The sequence below is a fragment of the Rutilus rutilus genome (assembly GCF_951802725.1).
Source record: "Rutilus rutilus genome assembly, chromosome: 20".
NCBI classification, from domain to species: Eukaryota; Metazoa; Chordata; class Actinopteri; order Cypriniformes; family Leuciscidae; genus Rutilus; species Rutilus rutilus.
In genome coordinates this window covers 13896050-13923024 of record NC_140225.1, presented here as the reverse complement: position 1 = coordinate 13923024, position 26975 = coordinate 13896050, and the positions used below count along the sequence as shown (strand labels likewise).

At 36.3% G+C, this 26975-nt stretch overlaps 3 protein-coding genes across 7 annotated transcripts in view; 2 read left to right on the top strand and 1 right to left on the bottom strand.

Annotated features, from left to right (window-relative positions):
• The window catches only part of vcla (vinculin a), a 38162-nt gene extending 28596 nt beyond the window's left edge, over positions 1-9566 (top strand). For 2 of the 4 annotated variants that reach the window (XM_084391069.1, XM_084391068.1), the window contains exons 12-22: positions 318-517; positions 1656-1784; positions 2016-2165; positions 3185-3293; positions 3375-3677; positions 3764-3888; positions 4641-4826; positions 7372-7563; positions 8787-8990; positions 9094-9198; positions 9286-9566. In XM_084391069.1, the coding sequence (XP_084247195.1) occupies positions 318-517; positions 1656-1784; positions 2016-2165; positions 3185-3293; positions 3375-3677; positions 3764-3888; positions 4641-4826; positions 7372-7563; positions 8787-8990; positions 9094-9198; positions 9286-9432 (1850 nt within the window). In that variant the 3' untranslated portion in view covers positions 9433-9566. The remainder of the gene's footprint in view (positions 1-317; positions 518-1655; positions 1785-2015; positions 2166-3184; positions 3294-3374; positions 3678-3763; positions 3889-4640; positions 4827-7371; positions 7564-8786; positions 8991-9093; positions 9199-9285) is intronic. The other 2 variants (XM_084391071.1, XM_084391070.1) reach the window with 1 other exon arrangement.
• Positions 9567-11446: 1880 nt separating this feature from the next.
• Positions 11447-16844, bottom strand: ap3m1 (adaptor related protein complex 3 subunit mu 1). Its single transcript, XM_084391099.1, has 9 exons — positions 16530-16844; positions 15286-15566; positions 14603-14774; positions 14388-14525; positions 14201-14286; positions 13760-13893; positions 13476-13683; positions 13219-13363; positions 11447-12557 (listed from the first exon to the last, which is right to left on the bottom strand). Exons 2-9 carry the CDS (start codon positions 15556-15558, stop codon positions 12457-12459), a joined length of 1257 nt encoding a protein of 418 aa, XP_084247225.1. The 5' UTR covers positions 15559-15566; positions 16530-16844; the 3' UTR covers positions 11447-12456.
• A 350-nt stretch (positions 16845-17194) lies between these two features.
• adka (adenosine kinase a) overlaps positions 17195-26975 on the top strand; it is a 164095-nt gene continuing 154314 nt past the window's right edge. Inside the window, exons 1-2 of one of the 2 annotated variants that reach the window (XM_084391105.1) lie at positions 17195-17506; positions 19776-19850. In XM_084391105.1, the coding sequence (XP_084247231.1) occupies positions 17451-17506; positions 19776-19850 (131 nt within the window). In that variant the 5' untranslated portion in view covers positions 17195-17450. Of the gene's footprint in view, positions 17507-18559; positions 18637-19775; positions 19851-26975 lie in introns of those variants that run through there. The other variant, XM_084391106.1, reaches the window with a different exon arrangement.

Genomic DNA, 26975 nt, shown 5'->3' with positions numbered 1-26975 from the left:
AGTATAATGTATCTAATATGATTTTTGTTTTTGCTTAAATTTAAAGTGTGTTTCATGTATCAACTATAAGCAGTTAATTTCCCTTAAGAGACTGTCTGTTTGTCCAAACAATGGGAGACTGGAGTCGGGAGTGTTTGGGAAACCAGTTTGATCCTTTCTGCTAGAAATGACACATTTCATTATTAAATTACAAACATTTTGTTTGTGTTCCTAGTGCACAGGATGGATAGCTTGTTTTATATACACAGACCTCATAACATTGTCTAGGACCTAGGTGCACCAGCCTGAGTGGGAGCCTGTTATCTCTCTGTCTGTAGGCCAGGCTGCCATACGGGGACTGATAGCTGAGGGCCGTCGACTGGCGAACTCTCTACCAGGGCCGTACAGACAGGAGCTGCTAGCAATGTGTGAGCGAGTGGAGCAGCTGATGATGCAGTTGGCAGATCTGGCCTCGCGGGGAGAGGGAGAGAGTCCTCAGGCGCGCGCTGTGGCCGCTCATCTGCTGGAGGCAATTAAAGTAAGGCATCGTGTCCCCCTTTTTCTATTAAAAGATCCCAGTATCTTTCTCACAGCAGGTGTGGGTGAAGCATAATCAGATGCTTAGATCTTCTCAAATGGGAAGTGCAGAGGTCAAATATGCTGGCCTTAGAGTAGTGCAGTACACAACAGGCGCTCAAGATAATACATAAGCAAATGATACCCTCTGCTGGAAAATATTTGCATTGCAATATATTCATTCCTACGCTATTTCCATCAAATTACACTAACTAGTTAGAAATAATTATTATAATGATTATAATAATTAAGATTTTTTTTTTTATGTTTTTGAAAAACAGTAATATTGTGAAATAGTATTATAATTTAAAAGAACTGTTCTCTATTTGATTGTATTTTAAAATCTCATTTATTTCTGTTATGGGAAAGCTGAATTTTCAGCATCACTACTCCATTTTTCAATCACATGATCCTTCAGAAATCATTCTAATATGCTGATTGCTCGATATTATCAATTATTATTGGTGCTCAAGTATTAATATTGGTACTCATTATTATCAATGTTAAAAACAGTTTTGGCAGTGATACATGTTTTCTTTGGCTCTTTGATGAATAGAAAGTTCAATAGAAAAGTAGAAAGAAAAGCACTTATTTGAAATGGAAAGCTTTTGTAACATTATGAATGTCTTTGCTGTTACTTTTGAATGTGTCCTTGCTGAATAAAAGTATTCATTTTTCTTTCATTTTTTAAAACTTACTTTCCTCAAAGATATTAAACAGTACAACTGTTTTCCAAATTGATAATAATAATAATAAATGTTTCTTGAGGATCAAATCAGCATATTAGAATGATTTCTGGAGGATCATGTGACACTGAAGACTGGAGTAATGACTGGTGAAAATTTAACTTTGGAATCACAGGAAGAAATGTCATTTTAATATATATTAAGTAATATAATAATTAAAAATAACAATATATAATAATCCCAAAATATATACAGTTTGTAAGATTGAAAACAGTTCTTTTGAATTGTTTCCCTGTATTTTTGATTAAATACAAGCAGCCTTGGTGAGCATACAAAACTTTTTATTCCAAGTTTTTACCGGTAGTGTATGTTAACTGTACACTTAAATAACCTGTATCATATTTTTCCTTCAAGGATCTGAAGGCAAAGATGCAGGAGGCAATGACCAAGGAGGTGTCTGATGTTTTCAGTGATACAACCACACCAATTAAACTCCTGGCTGTAGCAGCAACAGCACCTCTTGAAGCCCCCAACAGAGAGGAGGTCAGGCTCTTTTAAACAGATGCTTTTCAGTGTCATATCAAACACAGTATCGCAAACCCTAAACCTAATCGTAAAAAGACTTTTGCAATTTGTAGAAGAAACATTTATTTTAGCGCTTTTTTTTATATCAAATGCATCCCCAAAATTATTTACAAATTTAGCTTGCTAAATTTAGCTTTGTAAGTATAGCTAGGTTTGAAATGCACTCAAACATACTTATGTTTCCTCTAGGTCTTTGAAGAAAGGGCGTCTAACTTTGAGAATCATGCCAGCAGACTGGGTGCTACAGCGGAGAAGGCCGCCGCTGTGGGAACAGCCAATAAGAGCACAGTTGAAGGCATTCAGGCGGCCGTGAAATCAGCCAGAGGTCTAACACCTCAGGTATGCAGCTTAGATATGCATGTATGTATGTGTGTGTACTGTTTGTGAGGACGCCCAACTCTGTGCTTATGCCAGAGCTAATTTAAGGGCACACAATGGTGTTCTTGGACATCAGCCACAAATTCAAGTCTCCAGGGGTATTCAAACTTTTTGATTCCGAAGACCACCAAACATGATGATAGATACCCTTGAGCAAGACCTCATTCTTAAAATAAACGTGTGAGAACAGTACTGAGAGATCAATTATAAAGACGTTTAAAAAAAATCTGTATTAAAGTAAAAACAATTTATTAAAACATTATCAGGAAAATATTTTAAAGAAATTCATGAATTAAATGAATGCTTTTATTCAGCAAGGATGCAATAACTTGATAAAAAATGACAGTAAATACATTTGTAATGTTTTCTATTATATTTTTATATTTTTTAGTATAATGATTTATATTTCTAATAAATGTTTTACTTTTGAACTTTATTATTCATCAAGGAATCCTGAAAAAAAAAATCTGTTTTCAGCATTAATAATGATAAGAAATGTTTCTTGAGCACCAAATTAGCATATTAGAATGATTTCTGAAGGATCATGTGACACTGAAGACTGGGGTAATGATGCTGAAAATTCAGCTTTGCCGTCACAGGAATAAATTATAGAACAAAATAATTGGAAAACAGTTATTTTAAATTGTAATAACATTTCACAATATTACTGTTCTTACTGTATTTTTGATCAACTAAATGATTTCTTTCAAAAACATTAATTGTAAAGGATATATAAAACTTTTTAATTTTTTTTTATTTATTACTGTTAAAAAGGACTTTACATGTTAAGTTGGACCGCACTAAAAAGTAATTAGCCTTTTTCTCTTAATTTTTTTATAGATTTATGATGATATATTGTTGTAAAGCTTTTTATTCATCATTTTACTAATAAAGCTCCCAGAATGGGAACTATAAAGATGGTTGTGATCTAATTTGTTTGTTTGATGTGTATATCTGTGTTTTGCTGTTCTCATGAGCAGGTCACTTCTGCTGCACGCATTTTGCTGAAGAACCCTGGCAACCAGGCTGCGTATGAGCACTTCGAGACCATGAAGAACCAATGGATTGACAACATTGAGAAAATGACCAGTAAAAGCTCATTCTTTCCATCAGCAGAATGCATCAAAAAGAAAATTACCACATCAAATATTTTTTAAATCTTCATTTCAGGTCTTGTGGATGAAGCCATTGACACGAAATCCCTCTTGGATGCTTCAGAGGAGGCCATTAAGAAAGACATTGATAAATGCCGGGTGGCAATGGCTAATGTTCAGCCCCAGATGTTGGTTGCAGGGGCTACGAGCATTGCCCGGCGGGCTAACAGGGTACTTCTGGTGGCCAAGCGGGAAGTGGAAAACTCAGAGGACCCTAAATTCAGAGAACTAGTCAAAGCTGCCTCAGATGATCTTGGTAGAACCATCTCACCCATGGTCATGGCTGCTAAAGCTGTAGCTGGAAACATCCAGGATCCAGGTCTTTTTTGTAAATGTTCTGAATACATTTGTAGAAAACCTATTACTGCTGTTACTGACAAAAATCTTTTTTTCCCTTTTGAGCAGGTTTGCAAAAGAGCTTCCTGGACTCTGGCTACAGGATCTTGGCTGCTGTTGGGAAAGTCAGGGAAGCCTTCCAGCCTCAGGAGCCTGAATTTCCACCTCCACCTCCAGACCTTGATCAGCTGCATGTAAGTGCTGCTACTCTACACCAATTCAGGTCTTAAAGGGATAGTTCACCCAAAAATGAAAATTAGCCCATGATTTACTCACCCTCAAGCCATCCTAGGTGTATATGACATTCTTCTTTCAGACGAATTCAATCTGAGTTATATTGAAAAATGTCCTGGCTCTTCCAAGCTTTATAATGGCAGTGAATGTCCGTTTCTGTTTTGAAGTCCATAAAAGTGCATCCATCCATCATAAAAGTGCTCCACACGGCTCCGGGGGGTTAATAAAGGCCTTCTGAAGCAAAGAAACATTTTATATTTAACACGTTACAAAGTAAAATGCTCTAGCTTTCAAAGAACCAAACATTTTTAAATATAAAGGCCCTTGAGTCCGAAATTTTCGTATGCTTTTTTTCGTATTCGTGATTTGGTGGCTCTGAATTGTCAAAACACCATTCAAAATGCTTGCTACAGATGTGAAAAACGCAGAAAATCGAACCCGATCAGATTTTTTTTCGGAGGCAGTGTGCAAGCGTGATTGACATAACGTGAGGTCGTCTTTATTTTTTAAAGTGCGAAAATTTTGGACTCAGTTTCGGCCTTAACTCCGATTGTATTTGTCTGAATGAAGAATATACACCTTAGGATGACTTGAGGGTGTTTAGTAAATCATGGGCTAATTTTCATTTTTTGGGTGAACTATCCCTTTAAAGGAACAGTTCTGTCATCATTTACTCACCCTGTGTCATTATAAACCCATATGACTCTGTCAGGTCAATGATGATCAGGCTCCTCCCAAACCGCCCCTCCCTGAGGGAGAGGTTCCTCCCCCGAGACCTCCACCCCCAGAGGAGAAAGATGAAGAGTTCCCTGAGCAGAAAGCCGGCGAGATGGTGAGCGAGCCGATGATGGTGGCGGCCAGGCAACTGCACGACGAGGCCCGTAAATGGTCCAGCAAAGTGAGTGGATCTACTTTATTTTAGGCACACAATCATTTCTCGTATTTCGTTACATATGCACTACTGTTCAAAAGTTTGGGGTCAGTAAGATTTATTTTTGAAAGAAATGATTACTTGAGCATGGATGCTTAAAATTGATCAAAAGTGACGGTAAAGACTTTTACATTGTTGGAAAAGATTTCTATTTCAAATTAAGGCTGTTCTTTGAAACATTCTATTCATAAAAAAAAGAAAAGAAAATTCAGCTTTGTCATCACAGGGATAAATTACATTTTAAAATATATTAACAGAAAACATTACAGTTTTTACTATATTTTTGATCAAATAAATGCAGTCTTGGTGAGCATAAGAGAGTTCTTTCAAAAAAAAAAAAAAACCAACACCGACCCCATACTTTTAAATGATAATATACATTTATATACAATAATAAATAACTTTAAAGAATTATATTTTTAAATGAAAGGGTGAAACTCAAAAAGCCTGTCAAGAGTCCTAAATGGAGAGGGAAACCGAGATGTGTTTGCGCTTTTGTGTACTGCTCTTTATGATTGTGAAATGTTGCTTCTTTACAAATCTGAGTGTATATGTTGTCTTTAACCTGAAATGTGGAAATCTCTGCAATGATTCCAGTTTCAGGGGGGAAAAAATGAACGGAAACTGTCATCTATGAAAGACGTGTTTGCATGCTTGATCTCTAACGTTTTTAACAAGTAGATTTACTCATTTTTTTTTACCATAGTGATGGAGCAATACATGATTTTTCTTCGCAGCTGTACCCCAAAAGAGCATCTGCTATGAAACGAGACAGACAGGACTACCCGAGTTAACTTTTAACTAATGGGAAATAACTTCCTCAGAGGATGCGATATCAACGGGAACTAGCACGGAGCTGATACAAGCTTATTGCAAAGGCTCTTGTAGGTGATAGAAGGTGATGTAAGCAAAAATACTTATAAAACCCAATCATAACTTAATAAAACCCAATCAGGTGACCATAGTGAGAGCCCACTTTGTGTGTTTGTCCTTCTGTGGATGTTTGTGTGCTTTTTCCTCTACTTCTATCATAGTTCAACAGTACTTTATTAGCTTTGTCTTGGTCCTTGTGAAAACTATTTGTCCTTTTGCGTGTTAACATGGTCTTTCCCTGTCTGTATCTGCACGCAGCCCCATGTTTATTGCTTGTTCAGTTATGATAATCCTCTCAATTTAATACAGTGTAAAAATTAGAAATAAATGGATTAATAGGATGATGATATAGTGCAGATCAAAAGTTTGGGTTAGTTATGATTTTTTTTTAAATGCTTTTAAAAGTCTTTTATATGCACCAAGACTGCATTTATTTAATCAAAAATACAGTAAAAGAAATATTGTGAAATATTATTACAATTTAAAAGAACTGTTTGTAAAGTGTAATTTATTCCTGTGACAGCAAAGCTGAATTTTCAGCATTATTACTCCAGTCTTCAGTGTCACATGACCCTTCAGAAATCATTCTAATACGCTGATTTGCTGCTCAAAAAACATTTCTTATTATCTATGTACTACTTAATATTTGAGTGGAAACGGTGATACATTGTTCAGGATTCTTAGATCTGAACATTCAAACAATGTCATAAAATTATAAATGTCTTTAACTGTCACTTTTGATCAAGTTAATGCATCCTTGCTGAATAAAAGTAGCAATTTCCTAAAAACCTTACTGACCCCAACTTTTGAAAGAAAAATAGAAAATATTCTAGTTATAGTCATCTATAATATATTTTAGCAGCTATAAATGGCTTTTTTGTCTCTAAATAAATGAAAATCCTTTTTTTAAATAATTGTTCTAATGACAAAATATTTTTAAGGACAATCTCTATAGCATAGCCAAATTAAAATAAATAAATAAAATCCAGTCATTGGTTAAAGCATAGTTCACCCAAAAATAAAAATGTTGTCATTACTTACTCTTATGTTGTTCCAAACATGTTCAAGTTTCTTTCCTCTGTTGAACACAAAAGAAGATATTTTTAAGAATGTTGGTATGAAGAACTATGGAACTATGAAAAAAATACTATGGAAGTCAATGGCTGCCGTCAACATTCCCAACATTCTTCAAAATATCTTCTTTTGTGTTCAACAGAACAATGAAACTCATTCAGGTTTGGAACAATTTGAGGGCAAGTAATGACAAAATAAATTGTAATTTTTGGGTGAACTAAGTACCGTTCAAGCCCAAATTCAAAACCATTTAATCTCCACAAGTCTTAAAAGTTGCTTTTTTATAGCATCATGTCTTGTTGGGGGCTTTGCTTGTTTGCTCTCTGTCCAAATTAACCACCCAGTTTACCTCAATTTTAAATGAGAATAGATCAGTTACACAGTTTTCAGTTGACATTATAAACCTTGTGGCAGGCGTTACCCAGCAGGACCCAGAATGCTTCCTCTCCCAGCCATCCTAAACCCAGCCGTTCCCACAACCATGTCCTGGGACTCTTCATCCAGTGCCTCTCGTACTAACTCTGTCCTTCTTTCTCCATGCTGGTCCCCCCCTCCCCCTCCCCAGCCTGAGGTGACAGACGAGGGTTTTGAGGCCGCTGAGGCGGAGGTAGATATAGACGATGAGGATGAATTCACAGACAACGAGGATGATTATGAGCCAGAGCTGCTCTTAATGTCTTCCAATCAGCCAGTTAACCAGCCCATTCTGGCCGCTGCGCAGTCTTTGCATCAGGAGGCTCGCAAGTGGTCCAGTAAGGTACTCCTTTTTTCCGGCCTCGGCGGGCCGCAGCATCCCTTCTGCATCCAGATATTATTGTGGGAATGCTGAAACCAGATAGCTGCTGCTGCTGCTGTTATTGCTTCACACTTGGGTCCGGTGTGGTTTTTTTGCTGCTGGGGTGGCCAATGACCGCGACTGGAATGGCAAGTTTGTTGTGCATTTTTTGGACAAACTGATACTGGCTTCACAAGTCACTTCCCTGCTCATTTCTGATAGTGTCATACCTCTGTGCCTCGGTTTTGAACAAGGAACCATTCACTCAACCGCTGCTGCCAAACACTCTGCTTTTGCCAACCTGTGAAGCCATGGATGACAGTTTCCCAATGACTTCAGAATTACACGTTGAAGTCATGTCACATGCCTGTTTGTTTGTTGTGCACTCTTTTTCTAACCATTTAAATGAACCATGTCCAAGCCATCGTAGGATGATACATTTTAACACACTGAAACTCTGCATGCCTGTGTACAAAAATAATTGCCTCACTAAAGGAAAATGCAGAATTCTACTCAAGGTATACTGATCAAATGTTGGTTATTTTTGACATGTAATTAGACGGGCACCATATTGTTGACAAGTTTGAGAAAAAAAACATCAGTTTCTACGGAGCCACTAAGTTACGTTTGCTGAAAAAAAATGTCCTGAGACGTTCTCATGCACACCAGGAAATTTCCCCCATATGCATCCTGCAAATATGAATTTAGTGCGTACCTGCCGTGCGTACCTGCCGTGCGTACGGGAATTAGATATGTAAAAACGTTTCTCGTTTCTTATGTGCGCAAAAAGTCAGGTTTGTTAGTGGCTCCGTCATTCTGTGTTGTCAAAAAGTCTCGCTACATTTTTATGCTAATTTATTTTTACATAGCGTGATGTTTCCCAAATATAGGAAAAATCATATAATCAGTCTTTGTCTCAAGAGACATGAACCTATACTAATTTTAAAAAGGCATGATTGATGTGCACTGGATGAACATGAAGTGATTCTAAACACTATTTGTTTGTCTAACTGACATTTAAAAAGGTTATAGATTGAAATTAGATAGTTATAGCTATTTACCAACGATCACATATTAACAACAGGCCAAAATTATCTACATGATCAGTCTGTGACTGTAGGAACAGTTGTATGTTTGTAGTAACTTTTGACATTTTACCTGTTTGTCTGTAATCAAACCCTCATTTAAAGTCCTTGTGCTCTTAGGGTAATGACATCATTGGAGCAGCGAAGCGCATGGCCTTGCTAATGGCAGAGATGTCTCGCCTGGTGCGTGGAGGCAGCGGAAATAAACGTGCCCTTATTCAGTGTGCCAAGGACATCGCCAAGGCCTCCGATGAGGTCACGCGGCTGGCTAAAGAGGTAGCCAAGCAATGCACCGACAAACGGATTCGCACAAACCTGTTGCAGGTCAGTGGCGCAAATATCATCAGCTCTCTTCCAGCACAGACAGATGAGTATTTGCAAATTGGTTTATTTGTCACTCCAAAAAACTCCGGAATGTTTATTCCAGGTTTGTGAGCGTATCCCAACTATCAGCACTCAGCTGAAGATCCTGTCCACAGTCAAGGCCACTATGCTGGGACGTACAAACATCAGCGAGGAAGAATCTGAGCAGGTGAGGGCAAGGCACATTCACAGCCATCTTAAATGAAGGATTTATTGCATTTGATCAGAACTTAATTGATTGTGTTTGTCTTTAAAGGCCACTGAGATGCTCGTGCACAATGCGCAGAACCTCATGCAGTCCGTGAAGGAGACGGTCAGAGAAGCAGAAGCCGCCTCCATCAAGATCCGCACAGACGCAGGGTTCACTCTTCGCTGGGTCCGAAAGACCCCCTGGTACCAGTAAACTGAGGACTAGTCGTTCTCCATCAGCAATTCGCATCCTTGCCTTTTCAAACGTCCGAAGTCTGATAAAGGGTGGCAAGAGGAAAGGACCTGATCCTTAAACTTTTGGGACATTAGCGTTCGGTTCTAGTTTCGGGGTGACTGGTATTACTTATTTTTATTTACTTGCTGGTATTTGTACTTAGTACACTTATTTTGTCTTTACGGAGGCTATTTTTGTCCTGAAAGTTTGCTGTAGTTACCTTTATCTCACACTACGGAGGTATAGTGTAGGAGTACACAGGAAGCATATTTTTTAAATATATATTTTTTGGTATGTTGGGTTTCCAAATTCCAGGTATATATATTTTTTGCATGAAGAAGTTTTCTATTTTATATTGGAGAAATATGGCACGATGACTTAAATGCCTCTCTCGAACAGTGTTGGAGTTCATGATGAAATTTACTTTAAATTAGTTTTTGACAATTAAATTTTCTTATTGAAATTGTATATATTTATACTTATATTTCATCAGATCATTATCACAGATCATGTTTTAGTCACAAATATACAACAAATAGTGTTGTAAGCTTTACTTTGATAAAAAAAAAAAAAGGTTTTACGGCTGGCTGTTTTAAGTTATAATTCACTATAATGAACGTTTCTTAGCTCATATTTATAATGAACTTTTGCTTAACTATTTATTAAACAGGATAATGCCTTTTTTGATAGGCCATGCCATTACAGAGATGTATTTTGCATGGCACGGTTGATGCCAAAGATTTTGTTTTTTAAACTTAATATCCACAAGCTATCAAATAAACGCGTCTATAATGTAAAACTACAGACATGTGAAAGCTTGGATAGTTAACAATGAAATTATTTTTCCTTTCACACTTCACTCTTTCTGTTTGTGCTTGTGAGAGTGTGAATGTTTTTTGAGATTTCTTAAACTCCTTTCAAAAGAAAAGCACAATCCTCACAACAGTTGAACTGTTCTCTCTTAGCTTAGTCTTTTTAGTTTACAGCTGTAATTTTGATATTTCTCTCAGTGTGATTGTTTTCAATTGTAGTATATTGATGATGGAGCTGTCTAAATGTATCTTCCATTTGGATAGAATGGGTAACAAGACCCAGGTGGCTTGTTGATACCTATGTGTTTGGACTCTGGAGATGCTTAAATGGACAGTTTACCCCAAAGTGAAAATACTTTCATCATTTACTCACCCTCATTTCATTCTAAAACAGAAAATATTTTCAAAAACATTTGCAATGAAAGTCAGTGGGGTCTAAACATGTTGTTTTGGACCCCATTGACTTTCAATGTATGGACAAAAATGTTTTTGAAAATATTTTCAAAATCCACAGAAGAAAGTAAGTCATACAGGTTTGGAATGACATTTGGGTAAATATTTATAATAATTAATAAGTATAATTATTATTTTTTACATTTTTGGGTGATCTATCATTTTAGTGACTGTACAAAATCAAATGTGTGGAAATCGTGCAATTCTAGTGTGGAAAGCTCAGTAGCACAAGCTCATCACCTTTAGCTGAAGATGCACTCTGAATTCTCTGTACAGCAACAGTTAAACTATCATGATGCTTCACTGCCTTGCATTCACTTAAAACTCTATCTATAACATATACATTTGAAAGATTACCTTTTCAGCCCCCAATATAGTGCCTCGTTGTGAACGTTTACAGGGCTGTATTTGTATGTGTAATAGCATGTTTTGGGTTCTGATGACATTTAACATTTCTTTCTAAAGAGTGATAATACTGCTTTGTGAATGTATATGACACTAATGTTGACTTTTTGTCAGTGTCACATAGAAAAAAACATCTTATGTGCCTCAGATTGATAAAAATGTTCTGTTAGGTGTTTCGTTTGAAAACTTGTGTCAATAAAGGGACAAGTTCCTGTCTCATTTGTTAAAGGTACTGCACTTCAATAACCACACAGAGATTAAAGGACTCGTTAGATATTAACTTCTGAGACATTCATTGTTAATTGTTTTCAAGCATATTCACATGAAGCTAAAATAAACATTTATTAGTCAGACACGCAAAAAATACCACATTTTGTTTGGAAACTTTATAAATCTGAAGGCTTTTGGTTTAAATACATATCTTAAAATGCAGTTAAGCAGTTCCCTTGACATTTTATAAAAGAATGCAATTGTGTAAATCCTCAAAGCTACATTAAGGTGGCAGACCTGCATATCTAGTGTCACTGCGGGTCAGTGCAACAACAGATTTTATCACGTGTGCTCACAATGGCTCCATAGTGCTTGTATTTGGCAAACTTTAAGTGTCAGAGTAAATTCTCTTTTCAGCAGGTACAAGTGCCATTCACCTCTGAGCAGTGATGTGCTTGTGTAGTAGAGAAGTAGAGCATCGTTGTAAATATGTCCTGCTGTAAGCATGGCTGTGCTTTTAAAAAAAGGCCATTTTTTCCAGTCAAAGGCCACTGGCCTAAAATAAATGACATGGCATATACTGCTTATGTAAAATAAGGACTGTGTATATGTGCAGAAACTCTCAGGTATTGTTTTGTACCAATATCAAAGATTGTAGCACAGTAATGTGATTTAGAAAATAGCTTGTATCACTCATTCTCATATTCCACTACCTAAAACAGATGGTTTCTGTGATAACATGTGAATGCAGTGTTACTGTAACAAGAAGAATCCTTGTTTTTGATGGCACAAAACTAAGCGTTTCTGGCAGAGATGTACTGTACCTTAAATCCAACATTATGCAGTTTTAATACATTAATGGAATGTTATTGATATGAAGATAAAGATTCACAAAGAAAAAAAAATCTCCCAATTTTCTGCAGTGGAAAGATGTTCACTTCTTGCAAATTGCCAGTTACTTCCCACAAAACAAAGAAAGATAAATATTGCAATAATAAATGTAACTTCGATGTTATAAAGAAATAAGAGTGATTGTGCACAGATTTAATTCTGTATGATTTGTCACTTAGAAAATGGCACCTCTATTAAACTTTTGGCATATCACTGTGATACTCAGACGGCCTCATGTCCTGACCTGGAACTTCCCAGCTTTGGTCACATATTTCACACCCTTGAATGGTTTATATTTCTCTCCGTACATGTCTAGACGATTCACTTTCAATCCTGTGAAGCAGAAGAGAGAGTGAAGTAAGCATACCTGTATTTATATAGCACATTTTAAAGGTGCTTTATTTCTTTATTAGGATTTTGAAAGTTTTGACATGTAAAATTAATAAGATTATGCACTATTTCTACACTGTAAAAAAAAAAAAGTAGTTTCAACTTAAAGTAAGCGTTTGTGCTGCCTTAAAATGTTAAGTTTAGTTAACTTGAAATGTGAATTGTACTAAGTGACAACTTGGATATTTGAGGTGTCTAAAGTTTTACAGCGTAGGTCATTAATCAAATAACTAAATAGCTTATAATAACAGCATTTTATTTTTTTATTTAATTTATGGTTAAGCTGAATTGAAGAATTGAAAGTTCAAAACAGCATTTATTTAAAATCATTTCAATACATCCCTGCTAAATAAAATTATTAATTTATTTTTATTTATTTATCTAAATGACCCCAAACCTTTGAATGTTAGTGTATGTCAGCATACACATACAAACATGTGGAGGGAGATAATAACTTTATTATTTGTTCTATATTTTTCTTTTTCTTTCTAAATTAAGTAGGGTTATGGCAGTTTATTGTGCTTGTTAATTACAACAGTGCTTTATCACAAGGTCCTGCTGGCAATGAATAACGACCAAAGCTGATAAAAGGGCCCTAGCCTACCTGAGATGGCCAACTGCTGGATTTTCAGGTCAATGTTCAGACTTGGGTTCTCCTCTGGTTTAGGAGCTCCAGACTGCAGACTTATACTTCCTTTCAGATTGGGAAGCTTCTGGGGATTTAGTTTCCCTATGTCCCACAACAAAATCTACAAGACAACAGTAAGAATTATTAGTCACCATCTGAGCAAAATGTGTAGTGTCATTACTAGAATGACTCTGCTAAATACAATGAATACTGGAAAAAAAAAAGTGTGTGACCTTTGTGACTGGGTCATAGTTATAGGTTCCCTGAGTCGCATTGAGGTTGGCACTGAGAACCACTTTGGGCATGTGTACGGTCACTACCAAACACTCCACAGTCTTTCCCATGGTCTGCTTAGGACCCACAGTGATGTCCAGTCTTCCTGAAGATCCAGTCTCAAAGAAACTGATGTTCTGCTTCACATATACCGGGATTGCTACAAGGCTGCAAAAACAGATAAAAAGCTAAATATCTTTAATAAATGTTTTAGGTTTATTCCTTAACCATTTTCTCCACATACTTCTGCGCACTGATGTGATATGACATGAGCTGAAAGTTTCCATCGGGGGGAATGAAGGAGATAACTCTCTCACTTTCCCATCTTTTATAACGGACACACGGATGAAAGCTCACGTCGTCCAGGAGTCTGGGGTTCTGTGGATGGAAATCATACACACATTTTCATTCTCCAGTTCAGTTTTCACAAAGAATTCGCAAAATGCTGTTTAAAATAGTTTCAGATGGAGTGTAATGCTTTGTCTTTTGTCCATAACCAAGATACTCAATCCTCAGGTCAACTAAAGGTGCCCAGTGGCGACACTTTTGTTGGATAAGCGTTAAATAAGAGCACAGATATGGACAAGAAATTTCAAAGAAGCAGTGAAAATGAAATATAGTTGATGACACAGGACAATAAATTATATACAAAAAGAAAGAAAGCCAGATGATTAAATGCTCTCACCATAAATGAGAGAGTAAGGTCTGGCATTCCAGACAGTTTGACACAAGCATCAATAACTCCCTGGATTTCTGCAAAAACTGTAGTTCCTGAAACAGAAGAGTACACCAGCATTTACCTTGAAAGGAAATACAACTCTTGCATTCACATGCACAATCTAACTGGAAAATCGACGGAAATTCGGACTCACCAGACTTATCCAGGATGGCATCGATTTCTTCCACCACATCAAAATAAGCTTCATTATTGGTATATTTAACACCTGCTCTTCTCCATGGGATAGTTGAGAGCTGACCGGTAGGGAGGGTCTCCCCAACATTACTGCTGCCTGAAGATTGCGAATCAGTTAAGATTCTCAACATCATATGGCCATGAATAAAATACTCAGGCTTATGGTCGTCTTACCTGTGATGGTGTTGACCATCGACCGCAGGATTGTGGGAGGTCTGATAAGTTCCTTCAAGATGTTGGATTCTGTGGCGAGGGGGAAGCCGTTGTCCAACATTTCCTCCAAGAGCTCATAGACTATGACCACATTGTCCTTGATAGTGGTCTCAGAACATTCTCCAAAATAATCCTGCATAAATGATTATAGAAAAAACATTAATTAACACACATTCTATTCAAGACATCAAAAATAAAATGTACACTAAATTTGAGGTTGATATGATTTTTTTTTTTTTAAACAAGTTTTCTAATTGAAAATACTTTAAAATGTAATTTATTCCTGTGACGGCAAAGCTGAATTTTCAGCATCATTACTCCAGTCTTCAGTGTCACGTGATCCTTCAGAAATTATTCTAATGTGCTGATTTGCTGCTCAAAAACATTTCTGATTATTATCAATGTTGAAAATGATCATTTTTATTATTATTTGATGAATAGAAAGTTCAAAAGAACAGCATTTATTTTGAAACAGAAAACTTTTGTAACATTGTACACTTTTTACTGTCACTTTTGATCCAATTTACTGTGTCCTTGCTGAATAAAAGTATTAAGAAATCTTACTGACCCCAAACTTTTGAATAGTAATCTATGTTTAGATATATTTTCTACAACGCATTGTCAGTAGTTTTTTTTTAATGTACCTGAAATGTCTCTGCGATTCGATGCAAAAATTCTATTACAAAAAGCGGAGGCACTTCTGTTTGGATGACAGAAACAAAGAAGATCTTCTCACGGTAGATGTTTATGAGATAGTGATGAGGGGTGCGGATGACAGGAGGCACATTGTCAGGTTCCACCGCTTTCTCTCGTGCTTCGAAAAAATAATCGCAGACAGAGCGGCTTATGACACTCTTCCAGTGTTTCTCCAGGAATAAATCTCCACCATTGTTTATCAGGAACAAGCTGTGAATCATGGTGAGGGCTGGAAAGTCAATGGAATGAAAACAGGACGATGAGAATGGAAGTTGTGGTGCTAACAGGTATGAGCTACTGTTATTCCAGTGCAGAGAATATGTGCATGGAATTTACACATTTTAAGTTTTTTTTTATTTTTTATAACACTGCCTATACAAACTAAATATAAAAGGGAGTGGCTGATTCATGAGAACCTCATGCTACTTAAACTCGCCCACTAATTTATTTCTTATTGTTTTAAACCATGTCTTTGTAATCTACTTTACGGTAAATATCCAAGTTAAATACTATATAAGAAATAAAACTAAATTTCTATAACTTAAAGTAATATGGATAGTGGCTTTAAAGCAGATTACAAAGACATGGCTAAGATAGAGCTAGAGAAAGTATAATTGCCAATTTAAGGTAAATATACCATAGAAGACTTGTCAAAATACGATGAAAGATGCTCTTTTTTAAAATACATATAATATGTATGTAAAATGAAAGCATGTTACTCCTTTTATAATCATTTAAATAATAAAAATAAACATTTTAAACAAGAAATTCTATTGACCACCACTAGTTTCATGTCCTTTAGCTCAGTGCATGCAACCACTTTATTATGATACACAATATGAGACAAACATGTTTGTGACATCTACCAATAAATGTCTAGTTTTAAAACTTAAGAACATATCTTTTTTTTTTTACCGATCATTACTTATACTATATTTTCGCGGTATGCAAACAAAGATACTAAATAATGTCGGACTGTGTGATTGTTAGTAAAAAAAAAAAAAAAAAAAAACATTCATCCCTCAGAAAACACTGAAAACAAAAGCATAAAAGTTATGTTTCCTGAAAGAAGAGTTAGAGGATATCCTGTGTCTACCGATTACGTGAGGCTATAATGTTCATGCGAGCAAAATACAGGATGTCAGCTTTTCATAACTACACATATCTAAACTTATTTTTAAATAAACCTTACCTATTGACAACTGTCTTGATTAATGTTTTCAGGCAATATCCTTCGCTTGTAAATGTGGCAGATGTGTCACTCCTACTTCCCCGTTCATGCGTCCAAATATACGCCTGGCGCGAATTTAAATGAAAGTTGATTTAAAACACAAACAGTCGATCCTTGTGAAACAAAGCGTAATTTCAGATATGTTAAACGATATTTCTGCAAAGCATGTGATTGATTCAAGTTTATAATAGTTCAGAAATGTATTTGTTGCCCCGGCAAAACACAGGGACAGCTATACGTCTGTGGTATTTTTTCCCTCCACGGATAGATTCATTTCGAATCGGTTCTTTTGAGCAGCTCTTTAAAAAAACGGTTGAATGGACAGATGCATTGGTTCTTTGAATCATCAAGTGACATTTAGGAACATATTGTTTTGATTACGTTTTTATTTTATTTTATTAAAGTTTATTAAAATGGGAGTTTATTGTAATTTCATGTTTCCCAGTTCAGTGTGCAATGCTTTATCCAGTTTAGAAACTTGTACATTTAAATGCTATACAAATGTAATGCAAAGACTTCAATTTAAACCTTTTTTTTTAAATATATAATTTCTGCTATTCTGCTATTAAAGTAACTTTCGCACAGACAGTGCAATCTTTGGTTCACTTGCTTTTTACTGACTCACTGAACCGAGAATCGAATGCTTTTATTAGCAGCTCACTCACCTGTCCCATCCTCAGCTCATTATGAATCAGAAATGATCGAAAGAGACGATTATCGATTGAATGAGTTCACGAGAACCGCTTGCTCCGTTTCATTTGGATTCGTGAACGAACAGTTTTGTGAATCAATTCATTAAAATGATTCGGCTCTCCCAGATGCTTCATTCGCTCTACAAGGTGTCTCTGGAGCGTATTTGATAGAGCACTTTCACACTGCAGCATGGCGTCCGATGAACCTAAAGCCAAAAGGATTAAACTTGAGGAAAAACAGCTCAGGTACAGTAAACACAAGCATCGGTTGATGAGTGTAGAATGATAGAGTCAATCGTGTGATGAGTATTTTTTTTAAACATGGGGCGGTTTCTTTGTGGCTACTTTTGGGTCAGAGGTTTAACGTTAGTAGTCTGCGCCTCACTAAAAGTCCATGTGCTGCCAATTCAGTGTTTTCTCTCAAAAGCACATTGTTATTGCACTGGAAAAGAATGTATCGGGCATTTTCCAATTAGCTATGAGCAATGCCGATGAGTGCAGAAGCATTTGCTGCCAAGCTTAATAGGCAAACTCGTGATCATGTGTCATTTTTAGGAGTGACCATATCCAAATCGTTCCACAATCAATTTACTTCTACATGAACGAATGATGTTCCCGTGTTGTTGTCTATGTATGATTAATGCTTCCGTTGTCCTTGAGTGTTTTATATAGACCACTGGAGTGCGTCCCCTCGGCTCCACGTGTCTTTTGTTATGCTGTCGGTCTCTGCTGCACAAAAAGTCTTCCCGCCGTAAATTATCACAACATTAATAAACACGCATGCATATATAACATCAGTACATGTATGATGTATCTGTACACAATGGACGTGTCCGTTTACTGCATGCACACATAATTGTTTGCAAGTTGTGTAGGTCACTTTCCGGTTTGTATTTCTGTCCCAAAACTATTGACACCAGGCTTCACCAGGCGGTGGTTTTAGCCGTGCTGTCATGATTAAGTTTCAGACATGATGAAAAATGTGTCGTAGGTTATTCAGGTAAAGTTAATGGCTAGTAAGATAAGGTGATAGTATACTACTAGTGTGCAAGCGTTGTCATGTCAGCTCACATCTGGATTATTGGTCATTATTGTTTGTATTTACATAATGGATGGTAAATGTAGTATTTGCGTTTAATATTTACATTTAGGTTTATTTTATATGCTTGGCGCCTAAATATTTTAAGCCAAAAAGCGTAAACGGGACAACGAAAGCTCCTCCTGTCTCGGCCAATCAGCAGTCGATGCTGCTGTTTTCGTTCAGCCAATCAGCAGCGAGGTGCTCTTGCGCCTGAGTACTAACTTTGCAGAGCGCTGTCTGACTGTCATTAAACTCCAGTGAGCATCACCTCAAGCATCCTCATGCCTGCAGCCAGGTAGGGCTAAACATGTATTCAGCTATTTGAGGATTTTTATACATTTTCTACTCTTGTCATTCCATAATTTAAACAAAAATATATATTTTTACACTCAAATAACGTGCGTTTTGAAGAGAATTTGGTGTTTTATATGTTTTGGCAAATGGAAGCTCATAAAATGTGGTGTTATATTGTTTCTTTTCTGCATAGTTTTCTTATTTACCTTGTTGCTGAGGTTGCTGTTTTTAACTTTTAGCAGTACAGAAATGATTTTATTCACTTCAACTTCTTTTTACGTTGAATAGCACCCCCTAAACATCTGTTTTAGAGCACACGAAGCTTCACAAACTCCCACACTGACACATCTGTGATTATTCACAAGTTTCTCATAACTTGTACTAAATTGTGTTTCTTTGAATGTAGGAGCACGAATGGAGATCATTTAGAAGAATTTTGTTGCCTGTTCATTCATGTTAGAACATTCATGTCTCTTTGTTTCTAGTATTTGTCAGTGCTCCCTTATTTCTTTACATTTAATAATATAGAATAATATATCGTCTTTTATCATTCATTACACATTGCAAAATGAGTAATTTTATCACGTCTGTCAACAATAGTTTAGAGGCAACGTTTTAATCTTAGGGTCTCCACCACATGTCTCATCCAGGGTGAATGAACGGTCAGTCACTCACTCAGCCACGTGCTTGAATTCTTGGTTTGTTGGATGTAGTGACTGTCTAATGCTCTCTTAAATGTTTTAGTCCCTATTTTAAATCATTTATGACATGCCTTTCTGTCTGAAACTCGTAGACAAAACATCATCTTGCTTGAAGCTCAAATATGGATTTCTTGGAAAAAGTACTGAGAACTTTTTTTTTTTTTTTTATTATGTAATGTTCTGCAGTTTATGCTTGACTGAATCTTCCATGTTTTTATGCTGAATTTCTGTTGGGTTCAGGTTTACCCCTCAAGAGAAAAATACTTGAGTAATGCACATTTTTTGAATTTTTGGTGAAAATGCTTAAAATAGTCTGCAAGTGAATCATAAAAGCCCTAGGCTATGTTTTTAGTGTAACTATGCTTGCGTCTGTTGTCAGGATCACTCGATTGTTTTTTTTTAATGTTTTAACTGGAGACACATGTCTTTTCTTTTGCAGTCAAAATGCCCTTTTCGGGATGGGAAATCCCCTGCTTGACATCTGCGCTGTGGTGGACAAAGACTTTCTAGACAAGTAAGTCCACGTGGTTCTTTAAAATCTGATAAAATTTGATAACATGGCACTGGCATGACACTGCTGTACATTTGCATTGTTGTCTTGTTTTTTGCTTTTAATAAAGATGTCACTCGGTGGTTAATCTTTGGTCAGCCCAAGTTAGAATTGAACAGATGTTGGAAGTCCAGTAGCTTTTGGGTTCATAGTAGGTTTAATTTCTTTGCAAAAAAAATAAAAAAATAATAGTTTATTAGGCCAAGTTTCCTTGTTCTTTAAGGAGGAAAGTGGCACAGACACTGCGCCTGAGAGGAAATCTCCTGTTTGACTCATTCCAATACTAGTCATAAAACAATACCCCTCTGCCCACTCACCCCCTCCATTACATAACCTCAAACACACTGGCAGTGCCCGTCTTGCCATTAATGTCCTTACCATGACCGTGAGGTGGCACACTTAGAGAGCTTTTACTAAGCAGATATTTTCAGTAGTGAGCAACTGAATTTGACCTTTCATCACCATTTAAAATGTGCAGGTTAAACTGGTTTAATCTGTGTTTTATTGTGCAATATAGAGCTGCACGATTAATTGTTAAAAGATCACAATCTCGATTCAAACATCCACTCAATATCATTCCTAAATGACAACGCTGGTTTGGATATACTGTAAACACTAATGTCTACGGCAGATCACCTTCTGAAAGTAATGAGTTCACACTGCATGATTTTCAAACTAGTCGGGTCACTGTTCTTTTCACACTGTACGGCTATCTGGGGTAACAATCAGTTGCTGCACGATGGAGCGGCGACAGGAGGTTTCACACTGCATGACTTTACAAAAGAAAGAGCCACCGACAACTTCTGTCTGGTCCGCAAACTACGTGTTTACACACACGAGAAGTGATAGGAAAGAAGAAGTGAGGAGGAAATAACGCAAGTTCTCGCACAAGACTGAAATTGTTATTAAAAATGATAGCCCGCAAGAAGCTTGTGATCCAAATTGCCTGTGTGCTGATTTGCAGCGAAAAGGAGAGAAGAAAAAAAAGCTTATTATGAGTTCTGTTGTGTGTTCTGCAAAGAGAGTTGGGGGTAAATAAATCATTTTGCAATGTACTGCTGTTGCTGCTGGTCAAGCAAATGTTTGTTTTGTTTCTGTTTTATATAGCCTAGCTGTAAATATATCTATTAAAATACTGATATTCTAGTCTATAACTCCTCCCGCTGCCCTGTATCTTGCTCTCTCATTGGCTGCAGGTCATCGCAATGTAGTTTTCAGTCAAAACACATTCACTCAGCAGGATTTTGAATCGTTCGTTGAATTCTCTCAGATCGCGTCTTTGATAATTCACATTGTGTGATTGTCACTCACTTGAAAAAGATTTGCCTATGATTTCGGGCATTTGTCGGCGATCTCCCAAAACCTGTCAGCGAGCAAAAATCGGGCTTAAAATCATTCAGCGTGAACTCGGCATAACTTGGTGCTTCAAATAACAATTGTATCGATTACATCGTTACATCACCAGGTGGTGGTGACAAGTGACTGTTAAAATGTATGTGTCATTGAATCATTCTAGATATCCGTTCAAAAACGCTGATCCATCCACTGATGAAACAAGTGAAGTATTTATGAGTCATTGAATCTTTCTTTCAAACCCTTTTTTTAATCCATTCAGATTAATTAAACATTTTAAACTTTGCCAGAACCTGTTATTTTTGACTCTATTACGGCTCAACTGCAACCTTTTGTCATACTTTCAACTTTTTTGTCTTATTTAATCATGACTTTGTATGTCAATTTCGACATTATCAACTGACCGAAATTGAAGTTATTTGTCCTAGTATCTATTTATTTGGCTTAGTTGTCTGTTCAGAATCATGGAAGAATCATGATCTCTGTTTGAAACAAAAATAATCCTAAACCTCAATTTAACAAGATCCGTGCAATACATAATGCGAAAAAGGTATGAGGCGCTTAAATTTAAATTCTCATATGCTGGATGTTATATAATTTACCTAGACATACATTTGTCTATAAATATATAGAGGTTCCTTAAATGGTCAAACTACAGCTCGTTGTATCTTAACTGGCAACACTTTTGCAAACAGGTTGGGTAATAATCTTAAAACTGCTGTTTCAGACAGAACAGCTGGACCTGTGGCAGACTTTGTAATGATTTCCATTTGATTTATTCCAAGTGTAGAGCAGTTTGTTTAGTTGCATGACCTGATGTTTGCAGGGCAGAGTCAAAGAATAGATGACTAAGATGCATTAAGAGAGATCAGTAAGCTGCCTTTTTAATGATTAGAAATTGGCCCAGCACATGATTGACCAAACACAAAAAAGACTTTCAAGTCAATAGAAAATTGTTTTAGCGACTTGAGCAATTTGATTGGTCTATGAGAAACTGAAATAAAATTGCTCCATCAACTAAATCTCAGTAATGTCACTTGGTCACTTATGTTCTCTTAAATATATATTTTTTGCTGTCAAATTAAGGTTTGACTATCTGGTTAATTTGTCAACCTTTCTTTTCATTTGTGAGAAAATCACTACCTAGATCCCACTAGTTTACATGCATACCCTACCCTTCAAAAGTTAAAGGTCGGTAAGATTTTGAAAATGTTTTTAAAATAAATCTTGTACGCTCACCAAGGCTGCATTTATTTGATCAAAAATAGAGTAACAACAGTAAGACTGAAATATTATTGCAGTTTAAGATAACTGTTTTATATTTTAAAATGTAATTTATTCCTGTGATGGCAAAGCTGAAATTTCAGCATCATTACTCCGGTCTTCAGTGTCACATGATCCTTCAGAAATCATTCTAATACGCTGATTTAGTGCTCATTAAACTTTTCTTATTATCATCAATGTTGAAAACAGTTGTGCTGTTTAATATTTGTTTTGTGAAAACCATGATACAGGATATTTGATTCACGATTCATTCAGGATACAGGATTCATCTTTGATAAATAGAAAGTTCAAAAACAGAAATCTTTTGTAACTTTGTGAAAGCATTTACTTGTAAAAATCATCTTTGATCCACCTAATGAGTCCTTGCTAATTAAAAGCATTAATTTCTTAAAGAAGAAGAAAATCTTGCCGAGGCCAACTTTTGAACGGTAGTGTAAGTGATACTCAAAAGTCTTTTTTTGGCTTTTGTCTCCAAGCAATTTTACTGTTGCTTCATACTCTTGGGTAAATGAAGGCACTCTGAGTCTGGGACAAGTCCTTCCTAGTCATGTGATCTCAATAAGGCCTCCAGTAGTTGTGATGAGTCAATGTCTTGTTCCATAATTCTTTTCAGATGTAAAATTGCACCTTATTAGATTAACTGTTTTGAACATTTGTACTACAAACACAGACTTCAGAGAGCCGTCAGATGATTTTAATTTTTAAATGTACACCAAGTTCTATTTCTTCTATTACGAATGACTCATATTTGACCATGTTTTGTAAATGCAGTTCTTGGATGGAATCAGACACAGAGTTCAGTTTAAAATGAAGCAGGCACATAAATGGACTCACTTAACCCCCTGGGGTTGGTGGTCGCGCCGGCGATACCAGCTCGCTTTTTTTCTTATCAGTGCAAAAGAGACTCAAAGTACTCTGATTTTGAGCTTACATATAAGTGTTGTACATCATTCGATCCTATTAAGTGTCTATTTTTTTTTGTGTGTACTCACAATAAAAGCAAAGTATTGTGCTTTTCGCCAAAAGAAAAATAAACATGATGCGAGTTCTGCCTTCTCTCTGTCAGTGAAGTCCACTCTGAAACGCGTCCAAAAATTAACTGTTACTCAGCGAATACTCAGTCACACAGGCTTTATAAAGCTTGAATTCTCTTCTTTTAAATGAAGTAATTTATATAAAAAAACAATTATTCTCTGTTTATGTAATCTGTATGAAAAGAGAGATGTCAGTCGTTCTCAGTTCAGCTCATTATCTGCTAATGTGAACATGCCCACGGAGTGCGTGCGCTATTCAAACGCAAATGATCTGAGGCAAACCTGTGAACGCCCACATCAACTCGATAAAACGCACCAAGTTTAATCAGCTTAATGTACTTTACTTCGTCTTGCTACGCTGTGAGGAATAATACTATTGTTGTAATAATCCTGGGAAATTTACCTCAGAAGTGACGGTTTAGTTTCACTTCGAGGCGCAACGGATGCAGCTGAGGATTGTGAATGTTAAGTTCTTTATTCTTAAGTGCTTTGTTCTAATCGCGATATGGAATAGTGTCTGTAAACCGCAAAAAGACTGTTTAAATATGAATCGCGTGTCCATGTGTGAATGAATGAACGGCACAGATGCACGCTGTTGTTTACTTCATTTGTGCCGTTCATTCACACTTGCACTTACATTAGTAAACGTTATTTTTACATGAACACATCTAGGGATGGGACGATTACCGGTTTCTCTATAAACCACGTTAAAATGTACTGACGGTTAGTATTATCGTTTAAAATTGAATTATCATTAAAAACGTGTTTGATTATCGCGATTTTAATAACTCACTGTAAATACTGTCCAGCCAGCAACAGGCTGACGCAGGCGCAGCGTGCAATGTTTTTTTTTTTTTTATTCAAGAAGGAATGGCGGAAGGCAGATTAATGTTTTAAATCTTACATGATCACAAAAATATTATCAAACTCAGTAAACAATAAATCAACTCTGATTTCATTTTCAATACAATCGAAAACGGAGACGCAAGACGGCAAGTTGTATTTGAATGAAACGAGAGAGAGCGCGTGCGCGTCCGTTGTGATGTGCGCTGTGTTATAATGCGTTGCTATTGACGACGGTCATTATAAGGAAGGAAAAGCCGCATAATATAATCTTGCTTAAAGGGATACTCCACTTTTTTCGGAAATATGCTCATTTTACAACTCCCCCAGAGTTAAACAGTTGAGGTTTACCGTTTTAGAATCCATTCAGCCGAACTCCGGGTCTGACGGTACCACTTTTAGCATAGCTTAGCATAGATCATTGATTCAGACGAGTCCAGTAGCATTTCTTTCAAAATGACCAAAGAGTTTCAATATTTTTCCTATTTAAAACTTGACTCTTCTGTAGTTAAACCGTGTACTAAGATCGACGGAAAATGAAAAGTTGCGATTTTCTAAGCCTATATGGCTAGGAACTACTCTCATTCCGGCGTAATAATCAAGGAACTGTGCGGCCGTACCATGGGTGCAGCAGGCGTAGTGATATGACGCAGCGCCTGAAAATAGGTCTAATAGGTTAGACAAACTTAGTCCCGGTCACGTTGGAAGAAGTTACCGAGCTGGGGACTATTTTTAGGCGCTGCGTCATATCACTACGCCTGCTGCACCCATGGTACGGCCGCACAGTTCCTTGATTATTACGCCGGAATGAGAGTAGTTCCTAGCCATATAGGCTTAGAAAATCGCAACTTTTCATTTTCCGTCGATCTTAGTACACGGTTTAACTACAGAAGAGTCAAGTTTTAAATAGGAAAAATATTGAAACTCTTTGGTCATTTTGAAAGAAATGCTACTGGACTCGTCTGAATCAATGATCTATGCTAAGCTATGCTAAAAGTGGTACCGTCAGACCCGGAGTTCGGCTGAATGGATTCTAAAACGGTAAAACTCATCTGTTTAACTCTGGGGGAGTTGTAAAATGAGCATATTTCCGAAAAAAGTGGAGTATCCCTTTAAAGTGCATAGAGCTTGTTTTATTTGTTGTTTGTTGATTTTCAAATATAAAACTTCTAACTTAACTTCGTGATAATATTGATAATCACGATAATTTTGGTCACTATTATCGTGATATGAAATTTTCATACCGTCCCATCCCTAAACACATCTACTAGTTTAGCTTTTACCAAACTATATTGCTATACTGAGATAAGTATAAATCGACTGAAATATGTTGAAATAAAATGTCTTTGTATTTGATAAGCAACGTATTAAACTTCAAATTAACATTTATATGCTAATATATCATAAAAACGATATGTTACAGACGAAATATGAATGTTTAGACTATTTCGTTGATTAGTTTTGGATAGATTACTCTAAAAAAGACTACTGCCACATCAGATAAGCTTTTGTTCGCCAATTTCTGCTCATGTTAAATATATAGTATGGGAGGTTTTGTTAAAAATAAAGTAGGTATATTGAATTATCAACTAAGATGTTATAGCGTTTGTTCCAATATTCAAACTAATGAATCCTTAACTTTGAAATACGTATGATAAAATGAATACTTTTTACAAAGAAAGACACTTGAAATATTGTTAAAATTGTTGTTGTAATTGTAACCTATTTATAGAAAAAATATATTTACAAGGTAAATCAAAACAAAATCTAAATATTATCAAACTCAGTAAACAATAAATCAACTCTGATTTCATTTTCAATACAATCGAAAACGGAGACGCAAGACGGCAAGTTGTATTTGAATGAAACGAGAGAGAGCGCGTGCGCGTCCGTTGTGATGTGCGCTGTGTTATAATGCGTTGCTATTGACGACGGTCATTATAAGGAAGGAAAAGCCGCATAATATAATCTTGCTTAAAGGGATACTCCACTTTTTTCGGAAATATGCTCATTTTACAACTCCCCCAGAGTTAAACAGTTGAGTTTTACCGTTTTAGAATCCATTCAGCCGAACTCCGGGTCTGACGGTACCACTTTTAGCATAGCTTAGCATAGATCATTGATTCAGACGAGTCCAGTAGCATTTCTTTCAAAATGACCAAAGAGTTTAAATATTTTTCCTAATCAAATATTTTTTACATCAAAACAAAATCTAAATCGGTAAATATAAGCCTTCTCATTAAATTATTTTTATTGTGTTTTATTAGTGACAAATTTGGGGAGAGGATACATATTCCAAAACTTTCTGAAAATACAGTAATATAGTAATAACTGCAAAATTACTAGAAATGTTTACCTTGGATATTATACAATTTGCATGCATACAAAATTTGTGGAAAAAGAAAAAAAATTCAAGATGTTTCCAACTCTAACTTTGAACCAATTCTGTTATATTATTATTCATTACAGCGAGATGGTCTTTCTGCTGGGCCTTAGGCCTGTCGCACCTCCAACGGTGCCTTTGATGGACTATGCATGGCAGAGGCGTCCTCTTCTCTGAGGCAGGCCTAAACCT

Excerpts from the sequence above, each read along its gene's own strand:
- ap3m1 (XM_084391099.1), bottom strand. The coding sequence starts at position 15,558 with ATGATTCACAGCTTGTTCCTGATAAACAATGGTGGAGATTTATTCCTG. Across the intron at positions 14,526-14,602 it reads GATGGTCAACACCATCACAG|GCAGCAGTAATGTTGGGGAG; the intron begins GTAAGACGACCA and ends CGCAATCTTCAG. Across the intron at positions 13,684-13,759 it reads TATCACATCAGTGCGCAGAA|CCTTGTAGCAATCCCGGTAT; the intron begins GTATGTGGAGAA and ends CTGTTTTTGCAG.